Here is a 14,489-nt window from a genome sequence, read left to right as displayed (position 1 = left end):
CACCAAGAGGCAGATCCTGGACCTGGTGATCCTGGAGCAGTTCCTGACTCTCCTGCCCCAGGAAATGCAGTGCTGGGTCAGAGAATGTGGGCCGGAGACCTGTTCTCAGGCGGTGGCCCTGGCCGAAGGTTTCCTCCTGAGTCAGGCAGAGGAGAAGAGGCAGGCAGAACAGGTGAGGAGGGGATTCCCTCCAGGTGTGTCTAATTCAAGCAACAATATCTCACCTTATCTTAAAGTTTCCTTGCCAGATTATTGCCCAGAGCCTCTTCTGCTAGAGAACTTCTGACCCCTGCAGATAATTCATCAGATCTGCTGAAAGAAGAGTGCAGAGTCTGGGAGTGAGGCAGAATCCATTCCTTGGTCTCTTTTCCATTCCATCTCTTACCCCTCCCCCTGGCTGCTGTTTCAGATGCAGGGACCACCTTTGGAGATGGAAGCTGCAATCCCTGAGGCAGAAGGAGCTTCCTTGGAGCAGGGGCAGAGGGTGCAGGCGGTGGAGCGTGCCCAAGATGCCCTCTCCTGTGGTAAGGACTCCTTGTGCCTGGGGAGCCTATGAATGTGATGGGTAGGGAGGTCAGGTCGGGGGGGAAATGGATATTTCTATAGGCAACACAGAGTTAATTGGTGGCACTCAATATCCACACACTGTGATGTCTCTAAAAGATTAGACAAACTCCTGAAGGACCATTTATTCCATGATTTTAAAAATTCGTATCTCACCTTCCTTGCACAAAAGGTCTCAGGTTCCCTGGGGAGGGGAAGGCCCAGAACTTGCAGGCGCTTTGGGAAGGTTCTTGGGGTGGGACTTGGGACAGATGTGATGTCATGCTGAAGTTGCATCAGGTTGAAAACCTGGTTTAATTTAAATTTAATTTGTGATTTATACCCTGCCCTATCCTGCAAGGCGGGCTCAGAGCGGCTTACAGCATTGAAATGTTACAGTGACAATAAAAAAAAAAATCTCCAATTCAGCATGCTCCAGAGACACTCTGAAAGCTCATTCCTATGACCCTCCAGTCCCCAGATTTGCTCCAGGCATGTCTGCTCCAAGGTGACGGTGAGGTTTCATGCTTTTGCATTTCCACTCCTCATTTCCCTCCTTGTAGAGCAAACACAACTCTGACGGAAGTCTGAAATACATTGGTAATATTTATAATTCCGGAGGCTCATAGGTCCCTGGTGCTTCTCTTCTGCCTCTCCCAGAATGTAGTAAAAAGTATTTTAAAAACGAGTTGAGTGTACATAGCGGAAGGTTTCACAACCCTGAGAATAGTGTGTGTGTGAACCAGGAAATAAACTAACAAACACCCTCCCTCCCTCCCTTGTCTCAGGAACAGGCAGTGAAGAGATGCTGTTGAGCCGTTGTCGTTTCCAAGGTGTGGGAACAGTCGCTGCACCTCCAATCCAGGTAGGAGAGATGAGCGGGGGCGGGGGGGGGGCACAGCCTGGGTCCCTCCTCCTTTCTCAGGGGAGCTTTTGCTCCTTCAGTTTCTACAAGGGGTCCGTCAGAGAGATTCTCTGAATGCTATTGCATTTACCCATCAAAAGCCTTCCTTTCTGTACTTTCCCAGACGACTCCCTTCCAGGGTGAGATCTCTGAAGAGGAGGGAATCTTCTTTTTCTTCCAGGGTCCCTTTTCCTTGGAGGAGGTGTCCCTCTCTTTCACGGAGGCAGAGTGGGCCCTGCTGGATCCGGGACAAAGAGCTCTGTACAGGGAAGTCATGCTAGAGAACTTTGGGAACGTGGCCTCTCTGGGTAAGGATCTTTCCTTGGAGCCAAAGGTGCAACTTGCTGCTGTTGTGAGATGGAATGAATCCAAATATTGAATAGCGATGCATCATTTTGACCCCCTTTCCACCACTTGGGGAGGGGTGACATGATAGAGGTGACATGATAGAGGTTTACAAGATAATGCATGGGATGGAGAAAGTAGAGAAAGAAGTACTTTTCTCCCTTTCTCACAATACAAGAACTCGTGGGCATTCGATGAAATTGCTGAGCAGACAGGTTAAAACGGATAAAAGGAAGTACTTCTTCACCCAAAGGGTGATCAACATGTGGAATTCACTGCCACAGGAGGTGGTGGCGGCTACAAGTATAGCCACCTTCAAGAGGGGGTTAGATAAAAATATGGAGCACAGGTCCATCAGTGGCTATTAGCCACAGTGTATGTGTGTATATAATTTTTTTTTCCACTGTGTGACACAGAGTGTTGGACTGGAGGGGCCACTGGCCTGATCCAACAGGGCTTCTCTTATGTTCTTACGTGACACAGAGTGTTGGACTGGAGGGGCCACTGGCCTGATCCAACAGGGCTTCTCTTATGTTCTTACGTGACACAGAGTGTTGGACTGGAGGGGCCACTGGCCTGATCCAACAGGGCTTCTCTTATGTTCTTATGTGACACAGAGTGTTGGACTGGATGGGCCATTGGCCTGATCCAACATGGCTTCTCTTATGTTCTTATGTGACACAGAGTGTTGGACTTGATGGGCCGTTGGCCTGATCCAACATGGCTTCTCTTATGTTCTTATAAGGATCTTTCCTAGGTGCCAAAGGTGCAACTTGCTGCCGTTGTGAGGTGGAATGAATCCAAATATTGAATAGCAATGCAGCATTTTGACGCCCTTCCCACCGCTTCGGGCGGGGCTGCAGCTCCCTGCCAGAGGGTCTCTTTTCAATGCAAAAGGTCCCAGTGGCAAGCATGCAGCTTTCAGAAATGAGTTAAGTTTGATACAAATACTCTTTATTGAAACACTGACGTTATCCCAAGGTATCGAACCTTGAGAGTGATAGCAAATACAGATTGAGACAATGCTTTAAGGAACACTTCAAGGGGGTGAGAGCAGAGCGGGGGGAGGAGGTCATAGCAAGACACTACAAATTACTACTTTCACAGGCTCTGTCTATTGCTTGGCCTTGTGTCCCTAATTCACATGCATTCCAGCGGTGGAATTTGTATGGACGTGAGCTATACCTTATCTCGAAACACTTTCGACTCTCGTTCACACCAGCGACCTTCTCATGGTAAAGCTTTCTACAGGAAGGGAGGGGGGAAGGGAAGAATAATACAGCAAGCTAGAGAAGGCTCTGGAAGATGTCACACATTCAAAGGCCCAGAGCAATAGAACCATTGATCACCATTACAGATTCACCACGCTAGACACCCAGGTTCACTCCCCAACATCTCCAATGAAAGGGATCAGGTAGGAGGTGAAATGAAAGACTCTGCCTGAGACCTCGGAGAGCCAATGCTGGACTGAGTGGATGATACTGACTCCAAGGGACCAGGGGTCTGATTCAGTGTAAGGAAACTTCACGTGTTCATAGAATCAAAGAATTGGAACTTACATCCAGGGTCATCTAGTCCAACCCCCTACAAAATGCAGGGGATTTAGGACTGCCCTTGTTGCAGGCCCAGAGGGTGGCAAAACCCCCCTCCACAAACCTTGGCTAAAGTCGCTTCCTGACCCCAAAGTGGCAGTCACATTTCCTTGGGCATGTAAGAAAGAGCCACAAGAACTAAGCACTGATGGAGTCCTTCCTTTCCACCCTACCGTTGTCTGCCTAAGTTCACAGAATCAGCATTGGTGTCAGGTGTCCGTCTAGCCTCTGTTAGAATCCCAGGATCACAGAGTTGGAAGGGGCCATAGAGGCCATCTAATCCAGCCCCCTGTTCAATGCAGGATCAGCCTTGATTAACATCCCTGATGAGTGTTTGTCCAGCCACTGCTGAAAGACTGCCAGGGAGGAGGAACTCACCTCTTCTCTGAGTAGCTGATTCCACAGTAGAACAAATCATACTATAAAAAGTTTATCCTCATGTCCAGCTGGTAGCTTCCTGTCCTTACGGTGAGTCCTCTCCTCTTTTTAAAACCCCCCAAAGAAGGAGAGCTCCTCACCTCCCAAGGAAGGTCGCAAGCCCAACCCCAGAATCTCCAGGGAAAAGGATCAGGTAGGAGGTGATTGGGAAACGTCTGCCTGAGACCCTGGGAAAACTGCTGCTGGACTGAGGATATTGACTTCAACGGACCAAGGGATTACTCTTCGCTTAAGAGTAAAAAACTCTAGCCCAATAATCAGTTAATCTATCCTTAATATGTATTTATGTATTGATTGATTGCTAAACTGGATGTTATCTTAAATGCAAAATAAGATGTTCTACCGTGTTATATGCAGTACCATACTACTTTATGCATCGTAGAATTTTGTTATATATGGCAGGGGTGGCCTACGGTAGCTCTCCAGATGTTTTTTGCCTACAACTCCCATCAGCCACAGTCATTGGCCATGCTGACTGAGACTGATGGGAGTTGTAGGCAAAAAAACATCTGGGGAGCTACCGTTGGCCACCCCTGATATATGGAATTAATCTACTTGATACGACTTCATCCAACAAAGTTCCGTATAAATAAACTTCCCATATGTTAAAAAAAAGAAAAAGGAAAGGAAAAACATCTGCCTGAGACCCCGGGGAGTACTGCAGGCCTGAGGCTACTGACTTCAGTGAGCCGAGGGTCTGATTCAGCCTAAGGCCACGTCATGTGTCCAGGTGGGTCTTCTTGCAGATGGGCGACTGAGGCCAGTGTTGTGGCCATCCCCCAAGCCAGAGAAGGTATGTTGACCTGAGACAAAGGGGATGAGAGTCCCTCAGAAGGACTCTGGGAGGGTTCAGATCCTTCTTGCTCTGTTTCCAGCCTTCATAACACACCCTTCCCTCTGGATGGAATTACATCTGCTCTGCCTGTGATCTGGAAATGATCCTGTGAAGAATCAAAGTCTGGGCCCCCCTGGGTCACTTCCCTTTTACTTGAGCAACACCCGATTCGCTGGCTTCACACAAGTAAAACAGACCCCTTTTAAAAATAAAGTACATTGATAATTAGAAAATAAGACATCACAAAACAGCACAGTTTCTGCAGCTCAGCAACAGTAAAACAAAAAAAAAAAGCTAACTATTCTGTCTAAGATAGGAAGCACCTAAACGGCACTCCTTGTTGCAGCATCAGTATTGCAACTGGAGCCTAATGTACTCCAGAGAGATGTATTCATCATGATGCAGCAAAGAAACATCCAGGTGTACTAGCATCCCAGGAGCATAAAGTTAGCCTGGCTTCCCTCTCCTCCATGCCCATATTATAGTTTCTGCCTCTCTAGGATCAGGTGGTATGAATGACCCAATTAAGGGTCCTGCTGGATGGAATTTTCCAAGGACTGTCAGCAGCATCCTCAGGGCCGATTCCCTCACTAGGAAAACTAGGTGGTTGCCTAGGGCGCCGGCAGGGCAGGGGTGGCAAATTCGGTCTCCCCCCTAGGCAAATGCCTAGTTTGCCACCCCCCCCGCGCCTCCTCCTCCCTCCCTACCCCCCCCCCCTTGTCGATTTCAATGCCTCTTCCATCCAGGAAGTAGGGAGAGGAGGAGTCAGCGGCAGCAGGGCCGCCCTTTCAGGATGCTGGTCCTGGCAGATTGTGAGCGCAGCCCGGCGGAACGGTTTTACCTGCTGATCAAGTGATCGGCAGAGGGGGGGCTTTACATAGCCAGAACGCAGCACTAGAGCCAGTTCCGTGGGTAAGGGAGGGAGGAGGCACAGGGGGCACTGTGGGGGGAGCAACAGGCAGCGAGTCTGCCTAGGGAGCCATGGGGCATCGGACCACCCCTGAGCATCCTCATCCCCTCACCCTCCTGTTTGCAGAAGTGAATAAAGGTTCTCACGATTAACCAAGGACCACATTCCGGGATCTGGCCTTGAAAGAAATGATGATGTTAATTGCAGGGAGACTCAAATTATGAACATCCACAAGTCACACCAGACCACTTCATAATACCTGTAACCCTTGGAGGAACTAGGATTCTATTGCATTCCCCTTATCCTGGTTCAGATTCTGGGCTTTGATCTGGACTGGGGTGCTGACCTTCCAGAAGAATTTTTAGTCTTTTATTTTTTTCCATCCCCTGATGGCTTTCTCTCTCTCTGTCTCCCTCTCTCTCTGCAAAAGAAGCCAGAAACATAAGAGAAACTATGGTGGAGAAAGAGAATGGCCTTGCATTCGAAGAAAGTTTGCAGAGTTCTTCCAGAGGATCCCAAGAGCATATCTCCTTCCCAAATGAGATGGTTCAGAGTGAGTGACCTTCACTGTTATGTCAAGAGAAAACTCCAGAAATAACCATAGGAGATTCCTGATTCCCTTCTGAGCTACTTTTGGATTGGTACAATCCTACAGGCTGGTGGGTAAGGAGGGAGGGAGGCCTTAATTTGGAGCCTCATAAGAACATAAGAGGACATGACTTGCAATAGTCCCTCACATCCTGAGCCATCTTCGGCCAGTAAAAGTTTAACAAAAGCCTCTGTCTGGTCTTGTTAATCCCTAAGTGCCCAGCACACGGTATGTCATGTGCCAGCTCCAAGAACTTCAGCCTGTATTTCCTGGGAACCACAAGCTGTTGAACTGCTTCCCAAGTCACTCGTCTACCAGGTGGCAACCAGAGCCTATATAAGCGACCCTGCTTCCATACCACTTGTTTAGTCAGAGCTTCTGAGAACTCCACTTCCTGGTCCCTTGCTACCTTACACAACGGTTCCAGACTAGGGTCACTTTGGAGCTCTGACAGGAATGTTTCTGGTTCCCCCAGACTTTCTGCCCTCAGCTCCTCCAAGCCACCCATAGTCCCACTATTCCCGGAAAACTCAGCCAAAGTTTGGTTTGGGTTCTCCGCCCCCTCAGTTGGTTTTTCAGTGTCAACCAACTGAACTCCTTCCTGCCTGGAAGGCTCCAGAGCATCCTGCTGCCCTTGGGTGAATTGGCACCCCTCTTCCCATTGGGCACACCCTCCTTCAGGGCTTGGGTCAGGCTGGTCCTCTCCCTCCTGGGTGACTCACCTCTCTTCGTCCTCAGTAACCTGGGCTATTTCCCCCTCCCTGGTTGGTGGTGAGGTGGCTTCCCTAAAGTTGCCTTCCTCCTCCCACTTTCCTCTGAGGGTTTGGCTGCGGGTTTCAGCATTGATAGTGTACTGGCCAACCAACAAATCCCGGCCGAATAACACTGGAACTGTCTGTTCCTTCATTACCCCAACCTCCATAAGACCTGCTGATCCTCGCCATTCCACTGGCATCCGGGCCACAGGAATCTTGGCGGGTGGTCCCAGAACCTTCTTGATTCTGAATGCCATATCAGGGACAATGTCAGCTTCTGACACCAGATCAGCCCTCACAAGGGTGACTGAAGAGCCAGTGTCAGCATTTCCCAAAACCAACCGGTCCTTAAGCCTTACTGGTTCAACAAAATCACTCCAGGCCTCCGCAGGCTTCATTCTGGTGAAAAGACATTCATGGCTTACCACGGCCACATACTCCTCCTTCACCTTTGGAGTGACTGGTGCTTTTGTTGTGGGTTTGGAGGTTTCAGCTTGCAGCTCTGGGCAGGCTGACCTTAGGTGTCCAGCCTTCCCACAGTTGTAGCACGTTCGAATTTGGGGCCGATCCTGATTAGTCAAATCAGGGGATTTCCTACCCTCTTCCTGGGCAGGTTTCCCTTCCCTTTTGAGTTACGGGTGTTCCTTCCCACCCCTTAGGGACCCCTTTTGTCCCCTTCCCAACTGGGAAGGGATCCAATTCAACCCCTCTCTGTTCAGCACCAGCTCATCTGCCAGTTCTGAAGCCTCTGTAATGGTTTTAGGTTTCCTATCTTTTACCAGGCATTTCAACTCTTTGGGAAGTCTGAAGTAGAACTGGTCTAAAATCAACAACTGAAACAAAGCCTTAAAATCCTGGCCTTTTTCTTCCTCTGCCCATCTCTTCCCAAGATCACCTAGCTTTACCCCAAATTCAACATAGGATTTACATTCTGGTGGGGCTAAACCCCTGAACTGCTTTCGGAAGTGGTCTGCCCCCAGTTTAAACCTTTTAAAGACAATGGCTTTATAGGTTGCAAAAGTTATCCCCCCATCTTCCATAGGCATGCTGTGATAGATGGCTGCAAGTTCTCCAGTCAGGATGCTACAGAGGTAAGACATATAGCCTTCCTCTGCAATTCCCCACTGTTTGGCTACCTTCTCAAAGTTGGAGAGGTATATGGAGGGGTCTTCTCCCTCTTTGTACACTGCAAAGTCTTTGGGGGTGACTTTGATCTTTTTGCTTTGTTCAGCTTTCAGACGTAGCACCTCAAGCTCATGGTGACGTTGCTCTTCCTGCTCCCGTCTGCGGATTTCAGCTTGTCTTTCATCCCTCTCTCTTTCCTCCCGGCTGCGGATCTCTGCCTGTCTTTCATCACTCTCTCTTTCCTCCCGGCTGTGGTCTCGGTCCGCCTCGATACGCATTCTCTCCAGTTCTACTTGTAGCCGTAAGGTTGCTTCTGACTGGATGGGGTGCACTTCTGCAGGTGCCCCTGCATGCTGATTATGCTCCAAGAGGTCTTGCATATCTGCTACTGTCATGTTGTCACACTCCAGATTTTGTTTTGCACACTCTTCCTGGAGCTGCGGCTTTTTCAACTTCAGGATGTCCCGTCTCTGGGCACGCTCCATTCTAACTAAACTAAACTTTCCCTACTCCAGTTGACCCGAAAATAAAACAAAACCTCTGTTGCTTCCTCTAGGTGCTTGCACGTATCAAAAACAAAAATGCCTGGCCAACCAAGTTCTCTGTTTGTTCTTATCCCACCGCTACCGCCAAATGTGATGGAACGGCCCTGGTTTGCCTACCAGACCCCGTTCCCCTTTTTGGAGGGAGCTATGTCTCCTCCGGCCACTTGGGCTCGCTGCCACCACCTGCTCAGTGTAGGGGTTCGGATTGAGAGGAACAGGACTCCCAATCCCCCTCTCCAGCTCTGAGGCCAGGCCTCAAGGTCCTCTGCCACCCTGTACTTGGGTATCACAGAGACCACAGCACTTCTTCGGGGAACCCCTGGAGGACTGGCACCTTATCCAACTACAGGCCTTCCCCCTTTTCCCGGGGCCCCCTTCATAAAGCATGGTCTGAAGCGGTTGGGGATCTATGTGGTACAAAGTTTGACTGCCAGCATTCAAAACAGTAAAAATATTTAATTAGAAGAGAAAAAGAAAAGAAAAGAAAAACCAAAAGCAGTTGCATGCAAAAGTTTAGCACAGCACCCAAGCAGCAACCAGAATGACAGATAAAAGGTGGATTTAAACTCATCCTCCCGTCCCTGGTCTAAACTTGCCCTGCCTTGTGGATGTCTTCCTCGGTCTGACTGCCTGTTGTCCACTCTTCCTCTGCCTCTTAAGAAGGCCTCTCCCACAGTCAGAAGCCCACAGCCTGACAACTCTCTTTGAGGGCCAGCCGAGAACTGACCTTTTCCCACCACACTCCAATAAAAAAAGAACTACTTCCTGCCCCTCTAGGAGGCTTTCCCACTAGAGTTGTTGGTTTAACTCCGGAAGGGAGGAGGGAATGCAGGGGAGGCTAGGCCACAAAGCCTGCCTTATCAGTTTCATGTTCCCTCCCAAACAAGCACCACCATTAACTAAGATGGCGTTTCTCCACAAAATATACACACACACACACACACATATACATACACACACATACACATATATATATACTGTGGCTAATAACCACTGAGGGACCTCTGTTCCATATTTTTATTCAAGCCGCTCTTGAAGCTGGCTATGCTTGTAGCCACCACCACCTCCTGTGGCAGTGAATTCCACATGTTAATCACCCTTTGGATGAAGAAGTACTTCTTTTTATCCGTTTTAACCTGACTGCTCAGCAATTTCATTGAATGCCCACAAGTTCTTGTAATGTGAGAAAGGGAGAAAAGGACTTCTTTCTCTATTTTCTCTATCCCATGCATAATCTTGTAAACCTCTATCATGCCACCCCGCAGTCAACATTTCTCCAAGCTAAAGAGCCCCAAGCGTTTTAGCCTTTCTTCATAGGAAAAGTGTTCCGAACCTTTAATCATTCTGGTTGCCCTTTTCTGCAATTTTTCTAATGCTATAATATCCTTTTTGAGGTGCGGTGACCAGAATTGCACACAGTATTCCAAATGAGACCGCACCATCGATTTATACAGGGGCATTATGATACTGGCTGATTTGTTTTCAGTTAGAAGATCCTTCTGGCACTAGTTAAGCTGAAGTTCTCCATGGGTGGGGGAAGTATCCTTAAATACTAGATATTCTTGGGGAAAGGTGGAGGGGTGGCTAAGATCAGCTGGATGAAGCCAAAGGGCCATAAGTCCTTTCCTCCTGCAGTCACAAAGATGCCTTTGGATCATACCAGCCTTCCCAACTGCTAATAAGATCTCTCTCTTTATTCCAGCAAAGAATCATCAGAGGAATGAGGAGGGTGAGAAACATCATCAGGAAATGCTGGATAGAGTTGAAAATGAAGACTTGAACAAAAATGTCAGGAATCAAATCACAGTGAAGAGAAAGAAAGGTGGCTATATGGTTGAGAAGCATGATGGAAGACAGAGGAGTATACATTTTCCAAAGCACAGGAAAATGAAAGCAAGTAAATCCATTCAGTTCAGAAAGAATTTCAGAAATAGATCACAGCTTCTTGTGCACCAAAGAATAAAGAGAGAGGAGAAACCCTCTGAATACTCAGGGACCAGATATAAATTCAGTCTCATTAGTAATATCCAACAGCATCAAAAAGCCCACACAGGGGAAAAACCTTTTGAATGCTCACAGTGTGGAAAGAGATTCAGTCGGAGTGGCCATCTTCAAACACATCAGAGAACCCACACAGGGGAGAAGCCTTTTGAATGCTCAGTGTGTGGAAAGAGATTTAGTACGAATGGCAGTCTTCAAATGCATCAGAGAACCTACACAGGGGAGAAGCCTTTTAAATGCTCAGTGTGTGGAAAGAGATTCAGTCGGAGTGGCCATCTTCAAAAGCATCAGAGAACCCACACAGGGGAGAAACCTTTTGAATGCTCAGAGTGTGGAAAGAGATTCAGTCAGAGTGGCAATCTTCAAGAGCATCAGAGAACCCACACAGGGGAGAAACCTTTTGAATGCTCAGAGTGTGGAAAGAGATTCAGTCGGCGTGGCCATCTTCAACAGCATCAGAGAACCCACACAGGGGAGAAACCTTTTGAATGCTCAGAGTGTGGGAAGAGATTCAGTTGGTATGGCAATCTTCAAACGCATCAGAGTACCCACACAGGGGAGAAACCTTTTGAATGCTCAGAGTGTGGAAAGAGATTCAGTTGGAGTGGCCAACTTCAAAAGCATCAGAGAACCCACACAGGGGAGAAACCTTTTGAATGCTCAGAGTGTGGGAAGAGATTCAGTCAGAGTGGCCATCTTCAAATGCATCAGAGAACCCACACAGGGGAGAAGCCTTTTGAATGCTTTGAGTGTGGAAAGAGATTCCGTTCGACCGGACATCTTCAAAAGCATCAGAGAACCCACACAGGGGAGAAACCTTTTGAATGCTCAGAGTGTGGAAAGAGATTCAGTTGGAGTGGCCAACTTCAAAAGCATCAGAGAACCCACACAGGGGAGAAACCTTTTGAATGCTCAGAGTGTGGGAAGAGATTCAGTCAGAGTGGCCATCTTCAAATGCATCAGAGAACCCACACAGGGGAGAAGCCTTTTGAATGCTTTGAGTGTGGGAAGAGATTCAGTCGGAGTGGCAGTCTTCAAAAGCATCAGAGAACCCACACAGGGGAGAAGCCTTTTGAATGCTTTGAGTGTGGAAAGAGATTTATTAAAAGTGGCAGTCTTCAAGAGCATCAGAGAACCCACACAGGAGAAAAGCCTTTTGAATGCTCAGATTGTGGAAAGAGATTTAGTACGAATGGCAGTCTTCAACAGCATCGGAGAACCCACACAGGGGAGAAGCCTTTTGAACGCTCAGAGTGTGGAAAGAGATTTAGTACCAGTGGCAGTCTTCAATGTCATCAGAGAACCCACACAGGGGAGAAGCCTTTTGAATGCTCAGCGTGTGGAAAGAGATTCAGTCGGAGTGGCAATCTTCAAAGGCATCAGAGAACCCACGCAGGGGAGAAACCTTTTGAATGATCAAAGAGACCCAAAGGATAACCTTTCGAATCCTCAATGTATGTCCATGGCTCTCCACACCTGGACTTGGAAATGGACCCAAGGGAGGCTTTCGTGATAGAGGGATACCATCCCAATGAATGAGACCACTCTTCCCACACACACACATACATACACTGAACTTCCTGAAGAGTTGTTGGCCCATCAGCCTCCTTTGCTTCAGGGGCAGCTGTTCTCCCATGCAGCCTGATGAGGGTAAGGGGAGAAGGCAATGGGACAGGCCCCAGAAGAAGCAAGGACAGACTACTGCATTGGAGAAACCTTTTGAGTGCTTGGAGTGTGACAGAAGATTCATTTAGAGTGGCACTCTTCAGCTGAATCAAGGATCCAATGCATGGGGAGAAAACGTTGAAAAGAAATTCAGAAAGTGTGACAATGTTCAAAAGTGTATATGAGCTCGTATAGGGGAGAGAAACCTTTTGAATTCTCAGACTGTGGAAAGAGACGCTGTTGCAGAAGCACTCTTCGATGGCAACTGAGAACCCACACAGGGAAGACAAAATTGTAACTTTGGGAGCTCTGAAAGAGATTCAGTCAGAGCGGTAGTCTTCTACTGCATCAAGAAACCCACACAAGGAGGATCCATGTAAGTGCCAAGCCCGTAAAAAGAGCTTTCCCCCTATTTCACACCTAAAAGACAACCACAGACCATAAAAAGTATTGAAAAGGTCCCAGCTGCTTTAAAGGGCTGTAATATAAGTAAAGGTGCAAGCATCAAGTTGTTACCAACCCCTGGGGTGACATCACATCATGATGTTTTCTTTACAGACTTTTTACGGGGTGGTTTGCCATTGCCTTCCCCAATTGTCTACACTTTATCCCCAACAAGTTGGGTACTCGTTTTACTGACCTCAGAAGGATGGAAGGCTTGAGTCCGCTACCTGAACCCAGCTTCTGCTGGGAACGAACTCGGGTCATGAGCAGAGCTTGGACTGCTGTGTATCCAGAAAAGGTGCCAACTGCTTTAAAAGGCTTGACTCTACAGAAGAAACCTTATCATTTGCGTTCCAATGACAAATGTTTGTTCATAGAATCTTAGAGTTGGAAGGGACCTTCAGGGTCATCTAGTCCAACCCCTTTCACAATGCAGGAAACTCTCAAACACCTCCCCCCTAAATTCACAGGATCTTCATCACTGTCAGATGGCCATCTAGCCTCTGTTTAAAAACCTCCAGGGAAGGAGAGCCTACCAACTTCCGAGGAAGCCTGTTCCACTGAGGAATTGCTCTAACGGTCAGGAAGTTCTTTCTAATGTTGAGCTGGAAACTCTTCTCATTTAATTTCAACCCAATGGTTCTGGTCCTACCTTCTGGGGCCACAGAAAACAATTCCACACCATCCCCTATATGACAGCCCTTCAAGTCCTTGAAGATGGTGATCATATCACCTCTCAGTCTTTGGGGAGGGACTGTGGCTCAGTGGTAGAGCATCTGCTTGGGAAGCAGAAGGTCCCAGGTTCAATCCCTGGCATCTCCAAAAAAGGGCCCAGGCAAATAGGTGTGAAAAACTTCAGCTTGAGACCCTGGAGAGCTGCTGCCAGTCTGAGAAGACAATACTGACTTCGATGGACCAAAGGTCTGATTCAGTATAAGGCAGCTTCATATAACTTCATATAACTTCAGTCGTCTCCTCTCCAGGCTAAACATCTTCAGTTCCTTCAACCTTTCCTCATAGGACTTGGTCTCCAGACCCCTCACCATCTTCGTTGCCCTCCTCTGGACCCTTTCCAGCTTGTCTATATCCTTCTTAAAATGTGATGCCCAAAACTGGACACAATACTCCAGGTGAGGTCTTACCAGAGCAGAGTAAAGCGATACCATCACATCACGTGATCTGGACACTATACGTCTGTTGATACAACCCAAAATTGCATTTGCCGTTTTAGCCACCACCTCACACTGTTGACTCATGTTCAGCGTATGATCCACTAAGACCCCTAGATCCTTTTCACACTTACTACTGTTAAGACAAGTCTCCTCCATCCTATAACTATGCATGGGATTTTTCCTACCGAAATGCAGAACTTTAAATTTATTCCTGTTAAAATTCATTTTATTGGTTTTAGCCCAGTTTTCCAGCCTGTCAAGGTCATCCTGTATCCTGTTTCTGTCTTCTATTGTATTTGAAACCCCTCCCACTTTAGTATCATCGGCAAATTTAATAAGCATTCCCTCTGTTCCTTCATCCAAATCATTTATAAAGATGTTATTGTAAACTGCCTGACAAATAAATGTTATAAGTGCTGGGACTGGAAAGAGCATTAGCCATGTTCAAAATCCAAAAAAGATCCCAGGGAAGAAAACAATTGATGGGCAATGGGATCTCCCGGTCTGAAAATCAGCTAATCTCTCTTCTAGAATCGAAGAGTCCACCGAAGATAGGGACCTTCTCAATGCTCTGCATGTGGGAAGAGCCTGAGGCACAAGTCTAGCTCTCGTGTTCCTCAGAGAAT

General features: G+C 47.7%; 1 protein-coding gene across 1 annotated transcript; it reads left to right on the top strand.

Annotated features, from left to right (window-relative positions):
- Positions 1 to 462: 462 nt before the first annotated feature.
- Positions 463 to 11,998, top strand: LOC132571650 (gastrula zinc finger protein XlCGF57.1-like). The gene is made up of 5 exons (XM_060238446.1): positions 463 to 524; positions 1,332 to 1,408; positions 1,629 to 1,755; positions 5,404 to 5,509; positions 10,540 to 11,998. The coding sequence occupies exons 2-5, from the start codon at positions 1,349 to 1,351 to the stop codon at positions 11,996 to 11,998; spliced, it is 1,752 nt and encodes a 583-aa protein (XP_060094429.1). The 5' UTR covers positions 463 to 524; positions 1,332 to 1,348.
- Positions 11,999 to 14,489: the final 2,491 nt, after the last annotated feature.

Source organism: Heteronotia binoei, chromosome 5 (assembly GCF_032191835.1).
Source record: "Heteronotia binoei isolate CCM8104 ecotype False Entrance Well chromosome 5, APGP_CSIRO_Hbin_v1, whole genome shotgun sequence".
Lineage (NCBI taxonomy): Eukaryota > Metazoa > Chordata > Lepidosauria > Squamata > Gekkonidae > Heteronotia > Heteronotia binoei.
This window is presented reverse-complemented; position numbering and strand designations above follow the sequence as displayed.

Coding starts and splice junctions, on each gene's coding strand:
- LOC132571650 (XM_060238446.1), top strand. CDS start 1,349: ATGCTGTTGAGCCGTTGTCGTTTCCAAGGTGTGGGAACAGTCGCTGCA. Junction 1,756..5,403: donor TGGGAACGTGGCCTCTCTGG/GTAAGGATCTTT, acceptor TCTTCCATCCAG/GAAGTAGGGAGAGGAGGAGT. Junction 5,510..10,539: donor CGGTTTTACCTGCTGATCAA/GTGATCGGCAGA, acceptor TGTGCACCAAAG/AATAAAGAGAGAGGAGAAAC.